Source organism: Phocoena sinus, chromosome 10 (genome assembly GCF_008692025.1).
Source record: "Phocoena sinus isolate mPhoSin1 chromosome 10, mPhoSin1.pri, whole genome shotgun sequence".
Classification (NCBI taxonomy): Eukaryota; Metazoa; Chordata; class Mammalia; order Artiodactyla; family Phocoenidae; genus Phocoena; species Phocoena sinus.
Window position 1 is genome coordinate 99,112,442 of NC_045772.1, and position 24,911 is coordinate 99,137,352.

General features: G+C 48.0%; 1 protein-coding gene across 4 annotated transcripts in view; it reads left to right on the plus strand.

Annotated features, from left to right (window-relative positions):
* The window catches only part of CRACR2A (calcium release activated channel regulator 2A), a 157,879-nt gene that overhangs the window by 61,263 nt on the left and 71,705 nt on the right, over window positions 1–24,911 (plus strand). For all 4 annotated transcript variants that reach the window (XM_032645029.1, XM_032645030.1, XM_032645027.1 and 1 more), the window contains one exon: window positions 23,026–23,276. In XM_032645029.1, the coding sequence (XP_032500920.1) occupies window positions 23,061–23,276 (216 nt within the window). In that variant the 5' untranslated portion in view covers window positions 23,026–23,060. The remainder of the gene's footprint in view (window positions 1–23,025; window positions 23,277–24,911) is intronic.

A 24,911-nucleotide genomic window follows, 5' to 3' on the forward strand; every position in this document is an offset into this window, starting at 1 on the left:
ACTGGATCGCGGGTGTGCATTTCCCAGGTGTTGTTTTGAATGGCAGACTCAGAAAGGACCAGTAGCACGGGAGCAGAGAGGTCACCCTAGGAATGATGGCCTTAGGGGTGGAGAAGCGATTAAATGCTGCCTGGCAGGAGCTGTCTGGGGATTACAGTGCCCTGAACTGGGGGTGGGCAAGGGGGCCTGGATGGGATGCAGAGAGAAGCAGAAACAAGGGAGCAGCCACCCATCAGCCGTGTTGCGGATTCAACGTCACCTGGTGTCCCAGATATGGAGGAAGGACACAGGAACACCTTCATTTGATTTTGTGGGCATGAATGTCTTTAAAGAAAGCAGGTCGGGCTTCCCTGGTGACGCAGTGGTTGGGAGTCTGCCTGCCGATGCAGGGGACACGGGTTCGTGCCCCGGTCCGGGAAGATCCCACATGCCGCGGAGCGGCTGGGCCCGTGAGCCATGGCCGCTGAGCCTGCGCGTCCGGAGCCTGTGCTCTGCAACGGGAGAGGCCACAACGGTGAGAGGCCCGCGTACCACAAAAAAAAAAAAGCAGGTCACTTCCTCCATGGACACCCCCCTTTGACACTGTGAGGTCAGTGGCTTCTGTTTTAATGTCAAGGGCGAGGCTGCAGAATGCTGGGTGCAGGTCGGAAGGCAGCCGCTGACCTCGAGGTGCAATGTTGGGGTCCCCTGAATAGGATGCTCTGGTAGAGGTCATTCTGGGCATCCTCCACTTCCAGGAACCCCTGCCCATTATGGGTTGTGAAAAAGAAGGGCATCTTCAAGTGAGCGTGATGCTGAAGCCGGGGACGGAGGACCACTGCTGCCGCTAAGCCTCCCCGGGCGCTGAGCTGCCCCCTCTCGAGCCTTCCTCTCACTCGGATCCTGAGACGCGGCACCAGTGAAGGTGTTTTCAGTCAAGCAGCAGAGTATTCTGAACGCAGACACACAGGCTGTTTCAAAACCTCCACCTCCGATGTCGTCCTATTGGCAAGAAAACCGGAGGGATTTTCCTGGGGTGGGTGGAGATCACCCACCGATCTGACGCTCACTGGCCCCCTGAACTGTGGGGAGAAACTGGACCCCAGGGAGTCATGCCTCCCGGAGAATCCCTGCTGTGATGGGATGTCTAGGCCTGGCTGCCTTCCCACAGGTGGGGACGACCCGGAGAAGGGCGGCCCCGAGACCAGCCACAGGTCCATTCAGTGGACAGACACAGGGTGTGGCCTCGTGCTCAGCACGCAGGACAGGGCTAAGGATGCTGCCGGGAACAGGCCAAGCTGCCCTCGGGGAGCTTAGGTCCAGCAGGAGAGAGAGAGGTTAACTGATGCTACACATGGTTACGATGGGCATACACGCTAGAGAGGGGTCGAGGTCCCTGAGAACCTACAACAGTAAACCTAGTCTGAGGGTCTTAAAGGGCATCTGCCCCTTTAAGATCTGCCCTATTTACAAATGGACCCTACCCATTACAGATGAGGAAACTGGCTCCCAATTCTGTGTCCACCTCGGCCGGGGGAGTTCATGTCTGCTGTGGTCGGGGCCAGTTTGACGGACATTGTCGGGACAGTGTCGAGGTCCAGGAGGTCGTAAAGCCCAGCGGTGGATGGGGGAGTGGCAGGGGTGTCTGCAGCCCGGGCTGGCGTGGGGCTCTTTCCACAGGCCCTATTTCTGAGAGGCGGGAGCTCTTCCAAGGGATGGGTGAGTCCCTGTGGAGCTGTTTGTCCCTGAGTTGACATCAGAAATAACAGCATGCTTGGGAGGCAGCCGAGGCATGGTCTGTGCTCAGGTGTCAGCACTGCCTCCAGGCTGCCCTCCAGCCTCTCCCTCCCCTCCCCTCCCCTCTCCTCTCCTCCCCACGCTGAGCCGCTGGGCCAGCCCAGGTCACCACAGCCCCTCGCTGCTCTAGTCTCCTTGTTTCTACGAGGTTTCTGTCTGACTCCGTCCTCCACACTGTCTTCAAACTGTCCTGGTTCTCTTACCCTTGGCTGTATGACCTCAGGCAGGTGACTTGACCTTTCTGAGCCTCGTGTGTAAACGAGGGCGGTCAACATCACACACGGTTGTAAGTGGGATCAGTCAGGACAATGTCCTTGCACCCAGCACAGCGCCTGGCATGTGCGTAAGTTTCTGCAACCCGTGATAAGTCCTTATCACCGACGAAATAAAGAATGACCCCCTTTGCATTCAACTCATCCAAGAAGCTTCTGTGGACTCCTGTTCTGTGCTAGTAATTGTGCTAGTGCTACGGCTACAGAATGAGCGAGCCGGGATCCCTGACCTCCAGGAGCTAAAAATTTAGTGGGGCGATAGATTTGAATAGAACCAAGCGTAACGCAGCGTGATGAGTGATGTATTGACAGCAAACACCAAGGGCGACAGGAGCACAGAGTGAGCAGCTGAGTCCGTTCGGCCTGGCCTCCCAGCCCCCAGGCCCCCAGTCCTACCTCTCTCGACGCGAATGCCCAGGCATAGTCTCCTTGCTCTCGTTACCCCAAATCGGCCTCCCCTGCTGCAGCCTGGTGGGCCACTTCATGCTGCCCCCTTTGCCTGGAATCTCCTCCCCTCGTTTCCTCCCTGCCCAATTCTCCCTGTCCCGCGGGGCCCGTGTATGTACCCCATCCTCTACAAAGTCTTCACTTCTCACCAGATCACACATATGTTTATCCTAAGAAGAAAGATCTGAGAATGTAGCAACCAGTAAAGAAGAGAAAAAAAATCACCCATAAACCCAATAAACAGAGATAATCACTAGTAACATCGGGGTATATTTCCTTCCCATCTTTCTTTTTTCAGTACACACTCACACACACACACGCACACACACTTATTACCTTGCCCCATTCTACCTCATGTTTTAGGTTGTCACATGCATCTGTCTGCATTTTTTCTTTTTTTAATATTTATTTATTTATTTATTTACTTGGCTGTGCCGGGTCTTAGTTGCGGTGGACTCTTAGTTGTGGCATGTGGGATCTAGTTCCCTGACCAGGGATCGAACCCAGGCCCCCTGCAATGGGATTGAGGAGTCTTAACCACTGGACCACCAGGGAAGTCCCCTGTCTGCATTTGACGGTGAGCTTTCTGCGGGCCCAGCTGACGTGTCACTCACTTTTTATCCCTGTCCCCTAACCCAGCATCTTGCGCCAGGGGCCTCTGTAAATGTTAGCCCACGAGAACTGCCGGGTGAATTCATCTGGCCCTGGGAGGCAGCACACAAGTATTCTGAGGAGGCAGATGTGCTGTCCTGGGCTTTGCTGGTTGGTTAAAACTCACGTGCGTTCCTCAAGCACCAGCCACTGCTGGCCCGTCAGGCGCTCTGCTGGGTGGCTGGGGAAGGGGATGAAAATCCGTAACGATTCAGCGGCTGCAACACGGGTGGGTGATTAAGTGCGGTCTGCATCGCACATCGGGTTGAGTTGAAAGCAGCTCTACCCCTGCTATTTGATGGAGGTCCTTTTCTTGCGTTAGAATGACACAGTTGATTTCTAGCCAATCTTTCTTTATTCTTTCTGATAGTGTCGGCGTGTCACCCGGGAAGGTGGGAGTGAGATTTTTCTTCTCTGAGATATCAGTTTTGGCTCTAAAATACCTTTGCTCAGATAAAACTCAAGAGGCTCTTGACCTGGGGTTGGAAGTGGAAATGACTGATGCTTCCGAGAAGCCCGGTTTTGAGGGAGGTGGGTGGCGTCAAGTCAGGAGACCAGAGGGGAAAGTGGAGCGGAGCAGAGCACACCGGGGGGTTTCACGGGGACAGAGGCAGCAGAAAATGTTCACAGAACATCAGGACCCCTTCAAGGCGTACGTGGAGACCATGGGCGGCTGGAGGCATATTGACTACCTTCCTCTTTGGAATAAAATGTAGGCACTTCATCGGTAAAAATGACAACCGAACAGGAAGAACAGATATAAGGGCGACAGACCCACTTGCCTTCTGAGACTTGTATGTGAATATGGCAGGATGCTTGTTATTTAGATGTCCTTTTTCTTTCAAGGAGATGTGGCAGAGCAGAGACTCTTTCTAGAATCAAATACCTCTGAGGGAATTTCATGACAAGATCGAGGAAAAAAGTCTACAAGGTTTTGGCTTCTGATGAAAAGTATTGAAACCCAAGTAAAATGAAAGGAAACCTTAAGCTAACACATTATGGATATGGGTGATGTGAAGGCATCTCAGCCAGAGAGGCTCTTTGGGAGCCAAAGCGTGGAGAGGAGAGCATGGACATATTTAGGGCTCAGGCTAAACGCCAGCATGAGAAGTGAAATTGAGGGGCCCTGGTGGCTGCAAAAGGGGCGCTCAGGAGCCCGAGGCCCAAAGCCAGGACATTGGTGGTGTGGAGAGGAATGTGCTTTGTAAGAAAATCCAAAATCTAGTTTTCTTCTCTACTCCGCATTGCTGTGGGTGGTAAAGGGATTTAGTAGAAAGAACGTAGGTTTGGGATGCACTGGATTTGACTCTTGCCGTTTGGGGATACGGATACGTTCTTAATATTTTCCCCAGACTCAGTGAACTCCTGTGTATGACTCCCAAACTGCCCTCGCCTCCTCAAGCTGACCTCCAGCTCTGAAAGCTCCTCCAGGCCTCACACCTCCCTGTGCTCATGCATTCAGGGCCTGTCCCGGGGGGCTGGGGGCGCAGCAGTGGACCAGAGCGACAGAGCCTCGGTTTCGTGGAGCGCGTGTTCCTGATCAGGACCGTGCAGCCGAAGTATATGTGAGCACACTAACTTTCTGATATTCTAGCTGCCACTGACGAAGAAGGAAAGGAAGCAGGCGAAAGCAGGCGAAATTAACCGTATTAAGGTTTTCTCTAACCTAATGTACCCCGAGGCTATGACTTCAGCATGTAGTCAACCTAAAACCTTATTAATTAGACATCGCACATTCCTTTTTTGGGAACTAGGTTATTCTTACGGCGCATCTCGCTTCGGACCGGCCACGTTTCCAGTGCTGGACAGCCTGGTGTGCCTCGTGGTGACTGTGCCGAGCAGTGTGGCTCTGGGGCTCAGGGGTGACAGTCCGCCATCCCCACCAGCCATGAAAACAGAGGGAAGCGTTTCACTGCAGGCCCCGCTGCTCGCAGGAGGACGCTGCCAGCCGGGAAAGGGGGACCTCTTCCCTGGGTGCTCTGCCCCTCCCCCCGGCTGCTGATTTCATCCAGAGAGAGGAAGATGCCATGCCCCAGGGTGCTGCCCTAGTCTGTGGGTTCAGGTGAGGGAATGACACTGAGCTCTCCTCTCTGTAATAATAATAATAGTAATAATATAACTAGTACTTAATGAGCACTAAGCATAGGCCGGCCCTGGGCTAAGCACTGTGTCTTTTTTTTTTTTTTATTTTTTTTGCGTTACGCGGGCCTCTCACTGCTGTGGCCTCTCCCGTTGCGGAGCACAGGCTCCGGACGCGCAGGCTCAGCGGCCATGGCTCACGGGCCCAGCCGCTCCATGGCACGTGGGATCCTCCCGGACCGGGGCACGAACCCGTGTCCCCTGCATCGGCAGGCGGACTCTTAACCTCTGCGCCACCAGGGAAGCCCTATTATCCGTGTTTAACAGAGGAAAGTGGCTCAGAGAAGTTAGGAGCTTGCTGAGGGTCACACATGTTGCAAGTAACAGACCCGGGGCTTGAACCCAGGGCTTCCTAAAGCCAAAGCCTGATGCTCTTAACACAGAGAGAGCGCAGAATGAGATCCCGGATGAACCCAGCTTCTCCGGCCTCCGCTGAAGGCTCTCTTCCTCTGCTCGCAGGCCTTGGAGATGAAGGTTTCCCCACGGGTGACTCAGTGTCCCAAGGAGAGGTAGACGGGAGACGTCCAGCACCCTGGGCCTGGCCCTCCACCAGCCGTTGTCCAGAAGCCGTAACCGCTGACATGTTCTTATGACAAATAAGACGGCACGAGCTTTGGGTGCCATATAGTCATGTCTGTGTTACAAATATGATGTTAGCTGTTAGGCTTAGATGACAGACATCTCTGTTGGCTCTGAAGCACCGTGTGAAGCTTGCTGCCGTTGTTGTGTGGTTATCACCATTGTCAGGGCTGAGTCTATGTGGCTGGCTCACTCACCGTAGCCCCGATCACCGCAGCAGTGCCTGTGATGTCAAATGGCAACCGACACTCCTTGAGTTGTCTGCTCCGGTGGGTCCCAGCACCTGGCGGTCTGGTAGTTCGCTCATGCGTGTATCGCAGTAGAATCCGCTGTGCAGGTGACCTAGTTAGCCAGGTGTTCCCAGCATTTGCCAGCTCGCCCTGTGCTGAAATCTTCTTTACGTTCAGCCTGGGGTGGCTAGCAGCATGCCTGGCTCTTCAGAGCAGAGCGGGAGAGACACTTAAAAACCCTCTGACGTGATGGAGCGGCTGGGAAGCCAGCCACCAACGTCTGGAGGAGAAAGGGCCCACAGGCTGTGCTGTGGGTTTTCCGGGCATCCTCGTGACCTTGCTGAATGGGATGACCTTGAGGAACATCCAGATCCCATCCACTCTCTGAGGCCCACTTTAAATGTCCCCTCCTACCCTGAAGACTTTCTTCCTTGTCAGCCCCTCCCATCCTGTCCCATCTCTAGTGTCCTGTAGTGCCGAAGGCCTGGACCCTCACTTAGCTCTTGCATTGTTAGCTACACGTTCTCTGTATGTCCGTGCCCCTCCTTTCTGTGGCTTCTCTCACTGACAATCACGAATTGACTTGTGACATCCCTGGTGATCTGGTTGGTAAATTCTGCTTTGCTCCAGAGAGGGTTCCAGGGGCTGTTCCATCGCTGTGAGTGTCCGTGCTGCGCCCCCCCCCCTTTTTTTAATTAACTTTTCGGCCATGCCACACAGCTTACGGGATTTTAGCTCCCTGACCAGGGATCGAATCCACTCCACCTGCAGTGAAAGCACGAAGTCTCAACCACTGGACCGCCAGGGAGGTTTCCCCACACTGCCCGTAATTAAGTTTTCATCGGCTTTGTGCGCTGCCTCTCCATCCAGAATACACATCCTTTGAGAACTGTGCTCTTGTGATCTTGGCCTCCAATTAGGATGTCTGCCTGGCTTAGGCTCAGTGACAATGTATTGCTCCGTATGGAGGAAGGGCGAGTGCCCCGATCCAAACAGCTTCCTCTGATGCTGATCGTTTGCGTAATACCCTTTACTTTTATTTCACTGCCATGACCATGATTTGTAGTATATATTCACTAATTTGGTAAAACCTCTCTCCTGCACTGGAGACCTTTTTGGCTCTGCACTGTATCCCAAGACCCAGTTCAATACCCCTAGAACCTGGCAGGAGCTTGGGAAAGACTATAGTTTTATAATGTGTGGATGAGTCAATCAGCTTGGTCACTGCAGGAGAGGCAAAGGCGGTGGTGGGGAGAGGGGCCGGAGCTGGGGTGCTCAGCGGCTTTTGGAGGGCTTCAGCTGTAAAGAGAAGTGAGGTCAGTTACAGAAGGACAGGTGGAATAACAGAAAACGTATTGGCCTTGAAGTCAGGGCCCTGAGGGTCAGGCATTTTCCTGTACTGAAGTTTATTTTCTATGTAACCTTGAGAAAGTCTTGTGAGGGTCGAAGGAGGTATTTATTGTGAAATTGCTTTGTAAACCGTAAAGTGACCTGGAAGGATATTACTCATCACCCTAAGATCTGGTCCGTGCCTACCTGTCCAAACATATTTCTTATTCATTTGATTTAGCTAGAATAATCCTCTCATTTAAAAAAAATGTGTTTTTTCCTTTATTGCAAAAATAACACATTGAAATTACAAAAATATTGGAAAATTCAGTGAGGTACCACCTCACACCGGTCAGAATGGCCATCATTAAAAAATCTACAAATAACAAATGCTGGAGAGGGTGTGGAAAAAAGGGAACCCTCCTACACTGTTGGAGGGAATGTAAATTGGTGGAGCAACTATGGAAAGCAGTATGGAGGTTCCTTAAAAAACTAAAAATAGAGTTGCCATATGATCCAGCAATCCCACTCCTGGGCCTATATCTGGAGAAGGCTATAATTCGAAAAGATACATGCACCCAAATGTTCATAGCAGCACTATTCACAATAGCCAAGACATGGAAGCAACCTAAATGTCCACCGACAGATGAATGGATAAAGAAGGTGTGGTATATGTATATACAGTGGAATACTACTCAGCCATAAAAAAGAATGCCATTTGCAGCAATATGGATGGACCTAGAGATTATCATACTAAGTGAAGTAAGTCAGACAGAGAAAGACAAATACCATATGATATCGCTTATATGTGGAATCTAACATATGACACAAATGAACTTACTTACAAACAGAAACAGACTCACAGGCATAGAAAACAAACTTATGATTACCAAAGGGGAAAGGGAGGAGGAGGGATAAATTAGGAGTTTGGGATTAGCAGATACAAACTACTATATATAACCTAGAAACTGTCATACAGTGAAGTAAGTCAGAAAGAGAAAAACAAATATCGTATAATATCGCTTATATGTGGAATCTAGAAAAATGGTACAGATGAACTTATTTGCGAAGCAGAAAGAGAGACACAGATGTAGAGAACAAACTTATGGCTACCAAGGGGGGAACGGAGGGTGGGATGAATTGGGAGATTGGGATTGACAAGTATACGCTACTATGTATAAAATAGATAACTAATGAGAACGTACTGTAGAGCACAGGGAACTCAACTCAGTGCTGTGTGGTGAACTAAATGGGAAGGAAATCCAAAAAAGAGGGGATATATGTATATGTACATAGCTGATTCACTTTACTGTACAGCAGAAACTAACACGGTAAAGCAACCATACTCCAATTAAAATTGTAAAGCAACATTGTAAAGCAACATACTCCAATAAAAATGTTAAAAACAAAATAAAATAGGTAATCAACAAGGTCTTACTGTACAGCACAGGAAACTATATTCAGTATCCTGTGCTAAACCATAATGGAAAAGAATATGAAAAGGAATGTGTGTGTGTGTGTGTGTGTGTGTGTGTGTGTGTGTGTGCGTATAATGGAATCACTTTGCTGTACACCTGAAACTAATACAACATTGTAAGTCAACCACACTTCAATTTAAAAAAAAGAGAAAACAAAGAAAATTCAGAAGAAAATCAAACATCTCTTAAGATTATCATCTAGATCTAACACTATTAACATCTTATATACAGCCTCAATGAGTTTTTTTCGGAATACATGTGACCGAAGTTTGCCAGGTGTCAGCAGCTGGGAGCAGACATGGCAACACGCCTGTGTCCTCCCAGTGCCCTGACTTTGCTGACGGCTCTGCCTGGGAAACCACTAGAAGGAGGAACCTCCCCAGTCTGCTTTCTTCCAGCATCCCGGGGGGCAGAGCTGGCAGCAGTGCCAGTGAGGGCTGTAGAGGGGTGCTCTAGGGATCGGCTTATCTTCCTCCAGCACTTTCTGTCATCTGAAAATGCTGAGTGGGTTTAGAGATGTATGGTTTGCCTCTCTCCACTGGAACATAAGCTCCACGAGGTCCAGAGCTTTCTGGATTTGCCTGTTGCTGCCTCTTTGGCACCTAAAACAGTGCCTGCCCAGAGTAACTATTCATTGAATGAATGAATGAATGAGCACCACATGCTGTACAGAATAAGGACTTGCTTCGGATGGATCGTGCATATTTTGAGCTGAGCAGAGGCCACAGTCATTGGGGATACCCATCGGGTCTGCTGTTGAGGCTGTGGCTGGAGCTTCGGCCGGGTGTGGCAGGTCATCCTCGCCCCCTTGGCCATCACCACTGCCTAACACTATAAGCAGCCATACTCCAATAGAAATTGTAAAGTCAGTCATTCCAAGCGTGCATGCAGGCCCTGTGACTTAGCACGTGGCCAAGGCATTCTGCCAAGTCCCTCTCCAGGTTCACGGTCTTAGCATCCCCAAGCTGCCCTAGGCCAGGAGCCCCATCCTCTCCCTGTCCCAAAGCCTGGTCCTCCCCGAGTATCCTCAGCTGGCTCTCCTCCTGGGGCCATTATGCTCCTCTGACAAATACTCTGCACGTCCCTCTTAGGTAGGGAGGCCACAATTCTGCATCTCAGTCTTCAAGGCTGAGCTTCAGTGATGCAGACGCCATTTGTGGGTTGCATGCAGAAAGCTTCACAGCTGAGAGCTGGGGCTTCTGGAGGGGATGTCTAGTTTGCCCTGAGGCCACCCCCTTCTCATGCACAAGGGTCTGCCCTCACTGGGCTGGGGACAGTCTCCAGACTCCCGTGGCTAAGCAGACAGCCCACTGCTACCCTCGTCCTCACCTCCTCGTCCCCCAAACCTGGAAGAGGATAGGACTGAGTCCGTTTTCTTCTGAGACATTGCAGCCCTATTAGGAGGGGCTTTTTCTGCCAGTTTTCTCTAAACTCATAAAATTGCGGCCCCAGTGGAAAGTAAGGCGTTCTCATCTCTGTGTGTTTCCTAGGTGGGATTTGAGTCACCGGTAGCAAAAATGTCCCCCAGATGTGAGGGTTTACCCATCCTCTGAAGAGCCAGGACCTTCATCCACATCCCACAGCCCTCAACACAAGGCCCTGTGCTCGTGCCTCTGATGCTGTGTTTAATATTCATGAGGATCGTCTGTGGACGCTTAGATTGGAGAAACCGAGTTCATCAGACTAGCCATTTCTTCCAAGCTTTCTTGAGCACAGCTTCTTTCTCTCTTTTCTTTTTCCCCCAGCTTTGTTAAGATGTAATTGACATATATAACATTATAGAAGTTTAGGGCATACAACATAATGGTTTGGTGTATGTTTGTGAATATATGTGAAATGAATCCCACACTTACTTAAGTTAACATCCATCACCTCACGTAGTTATAATTTTTTCTTGTGATGAGAACTTTTAAGATCTGTTCTCTTAGCAACTTTTAAATATGCAATAGAGTGTGATTAACTAGTCACGCTGCTGTACATTACATCCTCAGGACTTATTTATCTTATAAGGGAAGGTCTGTACCTTTTGACCCCCTGCACCCATCTCCCCACCTCCTACTGTTGGCAACCACCAATCTGTTCTCTATTTCCACGAGTTATTTTTTTTTAGATTCCACATACAAGTGAGATCATACAGTATTTCTCTCTCTGTCTAACTTATTTCACTAAGCACAACGCCCTCAAGGTTTATGTTGTCACAAATGGCAGGAATTCCTTCTTTTTTATGGCTGAATAATATGTGAATATCTAATTTCCCAGCACCATTTATTTAAAAGACTGTCTTTTCTCCATTGAATATTCTTGGCTCCCTTCTTGACTATATATGTGTGGATTTATTTCTGGACCCTCAATTCTGTCCCATTGGTCTATATGTCTGTTTTTTATGCTGGTACCATACTTGTTTGATTACTATAACTTTATAATATAGTTTGAAATCAGGAAGTGTGATGCCTCCAGCTTTGTTCTTATTCCTCAGGATTGCTTTGGCTATTAGGGGTCTTTGTGGTTCCAAACAAATTTTAGGATTTTTTTAAAATTTCTGCAAGTAAATGTCATTGGAACCTTGATACGGATTGCATTAAATCTGCAGATGGCTTCGGGTAGCATGGACGTTTTAACAATACTAATTCTTCTGATCCATGAACATGAACTATCTTTCCATTTATTTGTGTCTTCTTAGTATCTTTCATCAGTGTCTTATAGTTTTCAGTGTACAGATGTTTCACCTCCTTGGTTGAATTTATTCCGAAGTAGTTTATTGTTTTTGATGCTATTGTAATTGAGATTGTTTATTTCTTTTTCAGATAATTCACTGTTAGTATATTGAAACGCTGCTGAGTTTTGTATGTTGATTTTGAATCCTACAACTTTGCTGAATTTATTGATTAGATCTAACAGGTTTTTGGTGAAATCTTTAGGATTTTCTATATATAAAATTATGCCATCAGCACACAGACAATTTTATGTCTTCCTTTCTGATTTGCCTGCCTTTTATTTCTTTTTCTTGCGTGATTGTTCTGGCTAGGACTTCTAGTACTATGTTGAGTAGGAGTGGTGAGAGTGGGCACCCTTGTCTTGTTCCCGATCTTGGAGGAAATTCTTTCAGCCTTTGACCATTGAGTATGATGTTAACTGTGGGCTTGTCACATATGGCTTTCCGTATGCTGAGGTATGTTCCTTCCATACCCAGTTTGTTGAGAGTTTTTGTCATGAATGGATGTTGAATTTTGTCAAATGCTTTTTTGGCATCTTTTGAGTCGATTGTACAATTTTAATCTTTTGTTCTCTTAAGGTGGTGTATCACACTGATTGATTTGTATATGTTGAACCGTCTTTAAACCCAGGCATGAATCCCACTTGATCATGGTGCACAGTCCATTCAATGGTGCTGTTGAATTTAGTTAGCTAAATTGAATTTTGTTGAGAATTTTTGCATCTGTGTTCATCAGGGATATGAGGACAGAGTTGCTTAAGTATTAGATGACAGAGGTCTGTCCTTCCCCATTGGGGAAGTTGGTGAAACAAGTGGATATCACTTAAGTTTGTTTAAAGGAGGCCTTTGGAAGAGGAAGCTTGTCACTTTTCCTAGATCTTTTTGCCCTGCAGTTACATGTGGGCAGAAGAGCCTGGAGCCTTTGCTGACCCCTCTCCACGAGGAGCTGGTGCCAGGCACTCGCTTCTCATAGGAATCGATTCCCCATGGAGCATGTGCATCTCTCTGCCCTTCTTCCTCTGCTCTCCGTCCTTCCCCATAGCAATGGTGAGGATGCGTCTGCGTTTGTGTACAATGTCACTGTTGACTTTCATACTCACTGTTCCATCTGACCCTTGTCCCATGGGACAGGTGGGAAACAGTTCTGTGTCCACCCTAATGCCCCTAGCTCTTAGCTCTTTACTCTCAAAGCCCCTGTTTTCCCTTCGATCATGACGTTCCATCTGCTTTGGAGACTCGGCAGGGAAGGATTGGAACTAAGGGGAACTGGGACCACGTATTTAATAGAAAACACGCAAAACATTATTATTCATGCTGAGTCGAGAGAGCTGACTTAGGTTGGGTTCCCTGGAAGCAGACCCTGAGAGAGGGCTGACCAGGCAAGTGGTTTATTAGGGAAGTGCTCCAGGAAGGCCTAGTAAAGGAGTGGGACACAGGACAGGAGAGGGGAGGAAGCCAGAGTGTGATGTGGGGCAGAGTTCCAGCTTCAGCCAGGCCTGACAAAAGTGTAAACCCCAGCTCAGAGTCTTCCGCACTGAAGCAGGGAAGAATGGGCTTCCCTGCTTCTGCACCAGGCAGGTATTGGCCAAGGGCTGTTTAGGGGTGACTGGAAAACTTCAGGCACTTCCGGCTCTGTCCATGAGACAAAGCAACTCCAGAAGCCCAAGGATGTGCCTTCTAAGAGTCACAGGCGCAGGGAGCTAGAACAAAGGTGGGGACGGTGGAGGGGGTGGGTAGTGCACAAATACTGGAGGGGATGTGGGTGGGGCATCCATAGTGTCGCCTTGGTAACTGCATCCGTAACTGTGTCCAGCTGTACAACTTTGTAGCTTCCTCATCTGTCAAACAGGGATCGTGTTAATTTTACTTGCCCATATCATAGAATGACTGTGAAAACAAAATAAAATGAGAACAGGGGGCCCAGAACCATGTTGACAATAATCAAGACATTATGCAAAGCCAGGTGCCATTATGGAATCATTCTCTTCCAGGCCCAGAGGATATATTAGCTCTTGGTCTTCGCTCGTCTGTCAGACATCAGCACTGACAGTCTTGGGAAAGAGCTTGTTCTGTTGGGAAGAAAGGAGGCACGTTTTCACTGTTGATAAATTTTGCAGCAGTGTCTTTAATATATACCAGCCGCCTTGAAATACATCTGATTAACCACCAGATCTCACGCTGAGCCTGTGTTTGGCTTGGATGTACTCATCCGCAAGGAAATACTGGAAAGCTAATCATAATAGGACTTAGTTCTTATAAAAGGCCTTTTATCTTCAAAGTGCTTTACAACCACTAATTACGAGACGCATTGGTGTGAACAGCAACCGCGTCACGGAGACCTCCAAACCATTATCAAGGCCTTTAACGTATCTTATAATATAGCAAGAGAAGTGTGAATGGTGCCGCTGAATATTAGCTGTCCAGCCTTGGAAGAGTTATTTTATAGAGGTAGAGACAACTGTTCCCTGTCTCCCTTGAGGCCAGACAAGGAAATTGGACCTAATTCGAGGAAAAAGGAGGCAGCACATAGCGGTTGCGTAAGCCACAGCAGGCAGAGTGGTGAGTTGCCCTCTCAAAGGTGCTTCCGTACAGCTGCCCCTTTAAATGGGCTGGTGGGGCATGTGGCCCCACCATATATGTGGGGCCACATGTGTGTCCTAGGATACAGCTCAATTCTAACACTAACACAGACCCCACAGGGTAAAGGCTCAGTCCCACGAGACTGTCCCCATTCAGATGCCAGCTGCACGTCCCAAGTTGTTACCCTGTTGTGCTCCACCCTGCAGACCTGCAAGCCCTGTACTCGCCCAGCCTCAAAACCGAAAAAAGAGCCTGGAGACAGCAACAGAGACATCAGTGGTTTATTGAATAGCGGATTTTACATGTCGGAAGCAAAAGGGTCCTGGAGTGACACCCCGCCATGCACGGCAGACGGCAGGCAGGACCTGGCAGCGGTGTTGACTCCCAGGGCAAGAGGGAGGTTACCAGTTATAGAGGGGATTGCCATAGGTTGGCCCATCAGTTGGTTACCAGGAAAACCAGCAGAGGGACACACCGCTCACCGCCCCTTTGATCAGCTGTCATAGTGGAGACGTTCTGATCTAAAGATGAGAACAGTCACTAGCTGGGGCTAGGAGCAAATACTAGGCATTTATTGATTAGGCTGTATGATTAAGAGGGAAGGTCAGTCATGTGAGTAGGTGTGGGTGCAGCAGGGACTGGTCGAGCAGGGGATGTACAGAGAGCAAGAGAGCAGCCACCTTGGGGGGCCTCATCATACACCCCCATAAGTCTGACCGACTAGCTGTAAATTCTGAGTTTCCCACCACCCCTCCTCAGGTTCAAAAACTCTCTAGCGCACGGAACTCAGGAAGGTGCCTTACTTATTATTACCATTTGTTATAAAGGATACAACTGGGGACCAGCCAGAAGGAAGAAATGCCCAAGGCAAGGGAAGATAGGGTATGGCATGGGTGTGGCACCCCCTAGATCTTCCACGGATTCACCAACCCGGAAGCCCCCCAAGCCCCATCCTTTGGGGCTTCTTATGTAGGCAGAATTGATTAAATCATTGGCCATGGGTGATTAACTCAAGCTCCGGCCTCTCTCTCCTTCCTGGAGGTTGGCGGTGGGGCTGAAATTTCCAACCTACTGTGGACAAAAAATGTCACCATTTCAGTAAACAACAATGTCGAGACCATCAAGCTATCGGCCACTGCAGCCACCCCCAGCCGTGCACCCTGAGGTGATGCAGGTTGGTGAAAAACAAGATACTGGCCCTAGATATTTACGATGCATGTGAAAGGAATAATTTCAATGAGCCCAGACTCTTGCATCTTCCCAAACATAGAAAAGTCCTAAAATCATTAACTTGAGATGTCTGTTTTTTGTGATTAGCAGTAATCTTTTGATCGTCGACTACAAGTTTTATTTTTCAGCAAAAACTCCTACGTATCCTGGCTCCTTCCTTTCCTCTTTGGAACAGAGCTATCTGAGAGGCTGCCTTCCCGTGCTAGGGTCCTCAAACAAAACATAATTCTGAACTTTTAGGCCGTGCATTTTTTTCAGTCGCCACTTCTAATCACACAGTTGGTTCCTCTGGCCACCAGCCCCCATTCCTGAAACCCACCCAGAGTCACTCCTTAGCATGAACTCAGGTGTAGTTGAAAAGGGGCTCATTGTAAATGACAAAAGGCCCTTCTTTCATTCAGGAAATTCTGAGGGTTTTAGGAGCTCTGCACCAGGAACAAAGACCAGATAGATACTTTTCCTTGTACCACCAATACGTTCCCTTCTCAGCCCTCACTCTCAGTGGCCAGTTAGGAAGCCAGCACACACTTACTGAGCACCTGCTCTATGCAAAGTACCAGGCTGGGAATTTGTTCATTTAAATGATCAAATATCAATTTCACACTTACTAAGATTTACTGATAGAGCTTCTGCTTTTGCAGAAGAAATAAGACATACCGTGCACTTGAAGATCTAGCCAGCTGGATCAAGCCGGGTGTTCTAATGCATAAAGCATGAAAGAGTAAGTACTCAGAGGGACAGAGGCCAAAGCAGTCCAGACCAGGGAGTCAGGGAAGACTTCTTGGAGGAGGCGGACTTAGAGCTGGGCCCTGAAGGCACATACAAGGCTGAGAGTTGGCGCAGACTGTGGAGTGTTCTTACAGGGAGGGAGGACGAACTGAAAACTGCCCTTCATTGAGTCCTAGAAAACAAACGCAGCCCCAGTATGCCTCTGGTCTTCTCACTTACTCTCAGGGGTGGTAAGTTTGAGTCCCAGCTCTTCTTGATGACCCTGGACAGATCACGTAACCTCTCGGAGACTGAGTTGTTCATTACTAAAAGAGGGAAAAGACAGCCAGTCCTGACAGCTTCACAGGATCACTATGGAAATGGGATGATACAAGTGAAAGTTCTTTTTCAACTGTGAAATATAATTAGCATCGTTATGGGTTTATATGTCTTTCATTATTTTATCACCTCCCAAGGAGTCATCTCGCTATCAGAATTTCAAACTAAAAAGAATAATACTGGAAATGCCCTAGGAATTATTGTAAGAGCTCACACTTACCAACTGCTTTCTGTGTGCCAGGCATCGTTTCCAAGTGTTTTACCTGTTTTTACGTTGCCCGGTCCTCACAGGAAGTAGGTACTGTCACCTGCTTTTTTACAGATGGGGCGATTGAGGGTTAGGGCCTGTGTGGATGGCATGTGGGTGGCCCAGAGCCTCTCCTTCCCCCACCTATGTACCAGATGCTTTTGGTGGCCTGCCCTTATCACAGTGAGAGGACTGACCATTTCCTTGTCCTGTGGCCACTTCCAGCTGCTGGCCTCTGTCCCTTTGCCTGGGGGCTTTCTCCAAAGCCATCACCCGTGGCCCACTGGAGCACTGGGGGTTAACACCCTCAGGGGCAGCCTCCCCATGACTGAGGGGTTGACATACAAGTAGCCTGACCCTTTCCCCTGGGGTTGGATCCCTGAGACCTGTGATCTACCCTCGAGTTCCTGGGAGGCCCCAAGCCCCAGCAGCTGCTCGCCCGTTGTTGGCTGGAGAAGGTGCCTCTCACAGGCTGCTTCCCTTCCCACTCCCTGGCCAGTGTTTCCCGCGTCCCTTCCAAACAAGCCACTTTCACCCAAATCCCTGTCTCAGTGTCTTCTACGACATCACCGATTAGAAGCTGAATTGTGTCCCTGAAAGGTATGTTGAAGCCTTAACCCCCAGGACCTCGGAATGTGACCTGATTTGGAAGTAGGGTGATTATGAATGTAATTAGTCAAGTTGAGATGAGGTCATTGAGTGGGCCCTTAATCCATATGACTGGTGATAAGGCAGGAAGAGGATGGGGGCAGACACGGGAGGGGAGAGGCCATGTGATGAAGGAGGCAGAGCTCACAGGAGAGATGCAGCCGAAAGCCGAGGACTCCAGGGTGGCCGCCACCTCCAGACGCTGGGAAGAGGCAATCAGGATCCTACCTGGAGTCTCAGGGAGCACAGCCTGCTCTGAGACATCTGGATTTTGGACTTCTAGCCCCAGAAGTGTGAGAGACTAAGTTTCTGTTGTTTAAGCCACCCAGCGTTTGGTCCTCTGTTGCAGCGGCCCTAGGAGACTAACACACCTCCTGTCTGAGGCCTTGATTCTTCCTTAACTTGTTCCCTCCCAGGGGTCCGGTAAGACCTGTGAGCATCTCACATCCTTTGCTGGTGCAGCTCCCTTTCAGATCCTTTGCTCAGCAACCCTCCTGTGTCCTCACAGCTCGACACGACTGGCCCATCCGCCTCTCTTTGACACGGCCAACACGGAGTTAGTGGTGGACATGTGGGGCACTGCCACGTAGGGAATATTCCTCCATTGGAGCCTGGGTAATTCATGGGATTTGAATGGATCCTGAAGATGCTTTAGGGCTCTTGACTTCCTAACTCTCTGCTGCAGGAGAGATTCAAGAGAGATCAGGGTGACTTTCAAGTTGGTCTCGGGCGTGGTGTGCCGCAAGGTATCAGCCATTGTCCAGCTCCGTGGAGCCCAGAGTGATGGGGAAGGGAGCTTAGGGCCTTCAGAAGGGATATGGGCTTGGTCCGTGAACGTCCTGATTACAGCAGTTACTAAGCTGTGAATTACTTTGGAGGTCTGGGAAATGTTCCTGGAAATATCTGAGGGCTGGATAATTTCCATCTGTGTATAAAGACTTTCATGGAACCATTCTGGAGGGAGAGTGGCAGTTTGCCGGCTCTGATAGAGACAGGCAGATAAAAGTGGGCTCTTTTTCCCCTTTGTGATCGTGATGGCCTTTGCCCTTTGCCTCTGGAACACATCGCACCCTTTTCCCTTTTATGGGTGTACTGTCTGGTGGCCAAAAAAATCTTGGAGACAGAAAGCTGTGTCCAGCCGGGGCCCAGGACGTCACAGGGCTTCATCCAAGTGTGAGGCAGCCAAGCCCATCACAGGGCTTCCATTTTATTTTGAAATGAAAGTAGAAGCACTTCTGTTGTTTTGTCTTCCCTTCTACTTGGAAACCCCACAGATACTGTGGGAAGATTGCAGGTCAAAGCCAGAGGAGAAATGAGGCGAACTCATAAAGGGAAATTGTCTGCAGGAGGGACTCTGCCCTGCTCCCTTACTTTCCAAGTTCACTTAGCTCCCTACCCTAAGGGACTGAGCATTTTCACAGGGAAATTACTTAATTTTCAGCCATTTCCGGCTTGCCAGAGTTGAAGGTAAGAGGAAGAAACAGAATCCTGGGAATAAACACAGTAGGCAGGCCTAGATTTGCAAGTCCCGGGGAATATGAGAAGGGTCTGGCTGACCTATTCTTTTTAAAAAAAAAATAGATCTAGGGCTTCCCTGATGGCGCAGTGGTTGAGAGTCCGCCTGCCGATGCAGGGGACACAGGTTCGTGCCCCGGTCTGGGAAGATCCCACATGCCGCGGAGCGGCTGGGCCCGTGAACCATGGCCGCTGAGCCTGCGCGTCCGGAGCCTGTGCTCCGCAACGGGAGAGGCCACAACAGAGGCCCGTGTAAAGCAAAACAAATAAAAACTAAAAAATAAAAAAATAGATCTAGTCAACTATTGACATACAATAAACCACACATATTTAAAATGTATAATTTGATGTTTTGATATATATTTGTATCTACATGTATGTATGTTTGCATATGTGTGTCTGTATGTATGTATATCTCCATGAAACCATCACCACAATTAAGATTTCGAACATATCCACACCCCCAAAAGTTTGCTCTTGCCCGTTTGTCATCCCTCCTTTTCACCCTTCCCCACCCTCCCTTATCTCTTTCCTGTCACTATAGGTGAGTCTTCATTTTTTATAATTTTATAGAAGTAGAATCAAATAGGATGCACTCTTTTAGTCCAGCTTCTTTCACTCACATGATTATTTTGAGATTCATGCGGTTTGTTGCTTGGATCAACAGTCCCTTCCTTTCAAAGCTGAATAGCACCCCTCTGTGTGTTTATACCACAATCTTACCAGTTCACCTGCTGATGAATATTTGGGCTGGTTTTGGCTACTACAAATAAAGCTTCTGTGAACCTTCGTGGACGAGTCTTTGTATGGACGTATGCTTTTATTCTCTTGGGTAAGTAATACTGAGGAGGATCATGGCTGTATCAGATGGTAGAAGTTTGTCTGACTTTTCTAGGAGACCACAAAGTGTTTTCCGAAGGGATTGTACGTTTGTGTACATTCCCACCAGTGACATATGAGTGTTCCATCCTGTCACCCCACATCCTTGCCAAGACTTGGTCAATCTTTTTCATTTCAGACATTCTAACAAGCGTGTAGTGGCATTTCATTTTGGTTTTAAATTTCATTTCCCTGATGACTAATAATGATGAACATTTTCATGTGGTTATTTGATATCCACATGTCTTATTTGGTGAAGCGCCTGTTCAAATGTTTGTTCATTTAAAGACAACTGAGTTGTTGATTTTCTTTTAAAATTTTTAAAATAGACATAGTGTTGTTCAGGCTATATCTATTTCTTCTTGAGTGAGCTTTGATATTTAGTGTGATATTTCAAGGAATTTGTCCACCTCATCTAAATTGTCAAATTTATTGGCATAAAGTAGTTCATAATATTCCCTTATTATCCTTTTAAATGTCTGTAGAATTTGTAATGATGTCATCTTAAATTCCTTATGCTATAATATGTATCTTCTCTCTTTATTGATCTTCTTAAAGGCCTAGCTTTTAGTTTTGTTGATTTTCTCCATTGTTTTTCTCTATGGTTTTCTATTTCATTGATTTCTGTTCTGACTGTTATTATTTCTTCTCCTTACTTTGGGTTTAATTTACTCTTCTTTTTCTAGTTTCTAGAGGTAGAAGATGAGGCCATTGGCCTGAGACCTTTCTTCCTTTCTAATATATTTGTTTAGGGCTATAAATTTTTCCTGACTACTGCTTTAGCAATATCCTACAAAATTTGAAATATTGTACTTCTATTTTCATTTAGTTCAAATTATTCTTAAATTCCATTTTCATTTCTCCTTTGAGCCGTGGGTTTCTAGAAGTATGTTACATAGTTTCCACATTTGGAGATTTTCCAGAGGTCTTTCTGTTATTGGTTCTAACATAATTCCATTGTGGTCAGAGTACATACTTTGTATGACTAAATTCTTTTAAATTTATTGGAACTTGTTTTGTGGACCAGAATATGGACTGTCTTGGTAAATGTTCCATGTGCACTTGAAAGTGTGTTCAGGTTTTGTTGGGTAGATTGTTCTATAAATGTCAAGTAGGTCAAAATAGTTGACAGTTTTGTTCAAGTTTTCTGTACCCTTACTGATTTCTGTCTTGTTTTATTAATTATTGATAGAGGGATAATGAAATCTGAATGTGATTGTGGATTTGTCTAGTTCTCCTTGAAGTTCTATCAGTTTTTGTTTTATGCATTTGCTTTTTGCACCTGTTGTTAGGTGCATATGTGTTTAGATTGTTTTATCCTATTGATGGATCACCCCACTTATCATTATGAAATGACTTTATCTCCATTAATATTCTTTGTTCTACAGAATCTACTTTGCCTGATATTAATATGCAGCTTTCCCTTGACTAGTGTTAACATGCTATGTATTTTTTCAGTCTTTTACTTTTAACCTATTTGTGTCTTTTTTTAAATATAAATTTATTTATTTATTTATTTACTTTTGGCTGTGTTGGGTCTTCGTTGCTGTGCACGGGCTGTCTCTAGTTGCAGCGAGCGGGGGCTGCTCTTTGTTGTGGTTCACGGGCTTCTCATTGCGGTGGCTTCTCTTGTTGTAGAGCATGGGCTCTAGGTGCACAGGCTTCAGTAGTTGTGGCTCACGAGATCTAGAGTGCAGGCTCAATAGTTGTGGCGCATGGGCTTAGTTGCTCCACAGCATGTGGAATCTTCCCAGACCAGGGCTCGAACCTGTGTCCCCTGCACAGGCAAGCGGATTCCTAACCACTGCGCCATCAGGGAAGTCCCCTATTTGGTCTTTATGCTAAAGTACATTTCTTTTAGGCAGCATATAGTTGGGTTGCCTCAGTTTAGGGTGTCTGTCAGGCTTCACCTGGGTTTCCCCTTCCTGTGCCATGAACTGAAAACTCTTTAGGCAGTAATGGGACATATTTCATTTGTTTCCCATCTCTCAGGAACAAGTCTTAGACTAGAGGGAGGCAAGTGTGGGCCCCTTGGGAGCAAAATTTAAAAAGCTAGTCACTCTCAGATACACAGCTTCGAGAGTGGAATCCTCTCCTTGAACCTTAAGAAGACGTTCTCAAGAGTGGGAGTACAGGGTTAGGACCTGAGACTCAACGCCTCTTAATCTGATACTTCAGGGGCCTCCCTCCACTCACCCTAGTCCCAGCCCTGCTGGTCACTATCCTTCATTGCCTGATATCCAGTGTCTGGAAAACCATTAAAATAATAATAATAATAATAATATATATATATATATATATATATATATATATATATGTATATAATCTGGATTTTGGGTTATTTCAACTGGGAGGGTAAATCCAGTCCCTGTTATTCCATCTTTTCTGGAAATAGAAGTCTGGACTTACTCTTTATGAGATGAAAATCCCATATAAAGAGCTTCCTGACTGAAATACCAATGCTTTCAGGCATCCCTGCAAAGAATCTACGAAAGAGCTGTCTTCCTTCATTTAACAGGGAATCAATGAGCACTGACTTTATACCACCTTTGGGCTGATACCTGGGGTTAAAATCAAATAAGAGGAGGTGCCTCTCTCCTAGTGCTCATAGCCGACCTCTTTAGAACTGTGAGATTGCCTCTTTCATGCCATGCATCACCTGTGACATGGGCCAGGGAAGCTGGGAGCCAGAGAAAGTCAGACCTAGAACGGAGAGATCAGGTTTACTAATTCCCAGGCCCAGAATGGCTTTGGGACTCTCTTAAGCTCACACGGCTGGTCAGTAGTAGTGGATTGCTATGCACTCTATTTTGAGGGCTATAGAGGAGGAACCCAACCCCGAAGACCTTCCTCCACTGCCGGTCACCATGACTGAAATCCACCATTAGAGGGCGAGGAAATGGGAAAATGTATATAGAGACCACGGTGTGGTGCCTGCCTCCAAGTAAGCACTCCAGAAATGGAAGCTGATCTACCAGCATCTGTGTTCTTGCCGTTGATTTAGATCGGGAGAAATTTTCTGGCCACCTCCTTTCAAGCTGGAAATGTCTGTTTTCCTTTCCCCCTTCTTCTCTGCTCTCTTTGATGGGCTGGCCGATCTGTTAATGATCAGGGCACATTTCCCCTTGTTCCGAGCTTGTGCTGATGAAGAGAGAAACGGGCACTGGTGAGTGGTCCTCTGCTTCCCTCCCATCCCCTCTCATCCTTTTCCAGCCTTCCTCCATCCCTACCATGCCCACTCCTCTCTCTCATCTTCCACCTTCAGGTTCTGAAACGACTCGAAGAAATTGACAGATCTGGATGGCCACGCCCAACAGGAGAGTGGTCTCCAGACCCCGGGGACCTGGCTGGGGGCACCAGGGGAGCGGGGCCTGCCTGGGCTCCCTGGACGACCTGCCGTGTGAGGGGACCCAGGAGCTGGCACCGGCACAGCTGACCATGCTGAGGAAGGCACAGGAGTTCTTCCAGACCTGTGATGCCGAGGGCAAGGGCTTCATCACCAGGAGGGATATGCAGGTAAGAGGGTCCCGGGTTGCACCTGCCCACCTGGAATGCATGGGTCTCTCTTTCTTGGGCTGGGGCCTGCCCCACGGGAGGTGACGTCTTTATTTTTTTATAAATTTGTTTATTTATTTTTGGCTGTGTTGGGTCTTCGTTTCTGTGTGAGGGCTTTCTCCAGTTGCGGCGAGCAGGGGCCACTCTTCATCGCGTTGCGTGGACCTCTCACTGTCACAGCCTCTCCCGTTGCGGAGCACAGGCTCCAGACGCACAGGCTCAGTAGTTGTGGCTCACGAGCTTAGTTGCTCCGCGGCATGTGGGATCTTCCCAGACCAGGGCTCGAACCCGTGTCCCCTGCATTGGCAGGCGGACTCTCAACCACTGTGCCACCCGGGAAGCCCCGAGGTGACGTCTTTAACAGAAAAGACGCTGTCAACTCTGTCCTGGAAGGAGGCATCGGCCTAAACTCTCCTGGGAGCTAGATCTCCTGGGTTCATGCTTTTTCTGGCCTTCACTTGGTGTCAGGCTCGGGGGCTATTTTCTCTGAGTCAGTAACTCCCCAGAATTGTGGAAAATGGTGGCAGCAATATAAGAAACTTAAGTGAGACACGGAGAAGAACCTTCTGGAACAAAGATGGAAAGGCACTGACTTGTTACTTTACAACACAGATCCAAGCTGTGCCCAAGCCACTCCCACGAGGTGCCATGACTCTCAGTCAGCTCTGTCATGGTGTAGCTGAACCAAACTTGGATCCATTCGCCCGTGCCCAGTAAAGCCGATCTACTGACCCCAGATTGTGGTGAAAGAAAGGACAGTGTTTATTGCAGGCACCAAGCAAGGAGTCCGGGACAGCTAGTGCTCCAAACACCCGAACTCCTTCAGACTTCCCTGGCGGTTCAGTGGTTAAGACTTCACCTTCCAATGCAGGGGGTGCAGGTTTGATCCCTGGTCAGGGAGCTAAGGTCCCACATGCCTCAGGGCCAAGAAACCAAAACATAAAAGCAGAAGCAGTATTGTGACAAATTCAATAAAGACTTCAAAAATGGCCCACAGTAAAAAAAAACACCCGAACTCCTCAATGGTTTTCAGCAAATCATTTTTAAAGGCCAGGTGAGAGAGGGGGGTCCCGGGGTATGTGATCAGCTCATGCATAGTTCTCTGGTTGGTGGTGGTACCAGGGCGGTGTCACAGGGGTTCACATGATCAATCCTTAGGCTCCAGGAGGCCTGGGGGGATGTGCTCGTGGTCATCGAGTAGTTTATGTCTTCCATTTGGTGGTGGTTTTAGCATCTGGAAAACAACTCAGGAAATGTGCATCAGATACTATTATCCAGGCCCTCCAGAGAGGAGCTAAAGCAGAGGGTATGGGGAGGCGTCTGTCCCGCGAAGGCCCTGTAAGGTCCTGCTTGGTTACAGCAGCGCTAGCAGCCACAGGCAGTGTGGAAAGAGCAGAGTGTGACCTGTTCCCAAACAGCTTTACTTACCTACACTGAAGTGTACATTGTATGTCATTTTCATGTGTCACCAAACATTATTCTCCTTTTGATACTGTTTTCAACCATTTAAAAATGGAAAAGCGATTCTTAGCTCTCTGGCTATACAAAAACAGGCACTGGGTCCCATTTACAGGGTGGGGTGTGGTTTGCCCACCC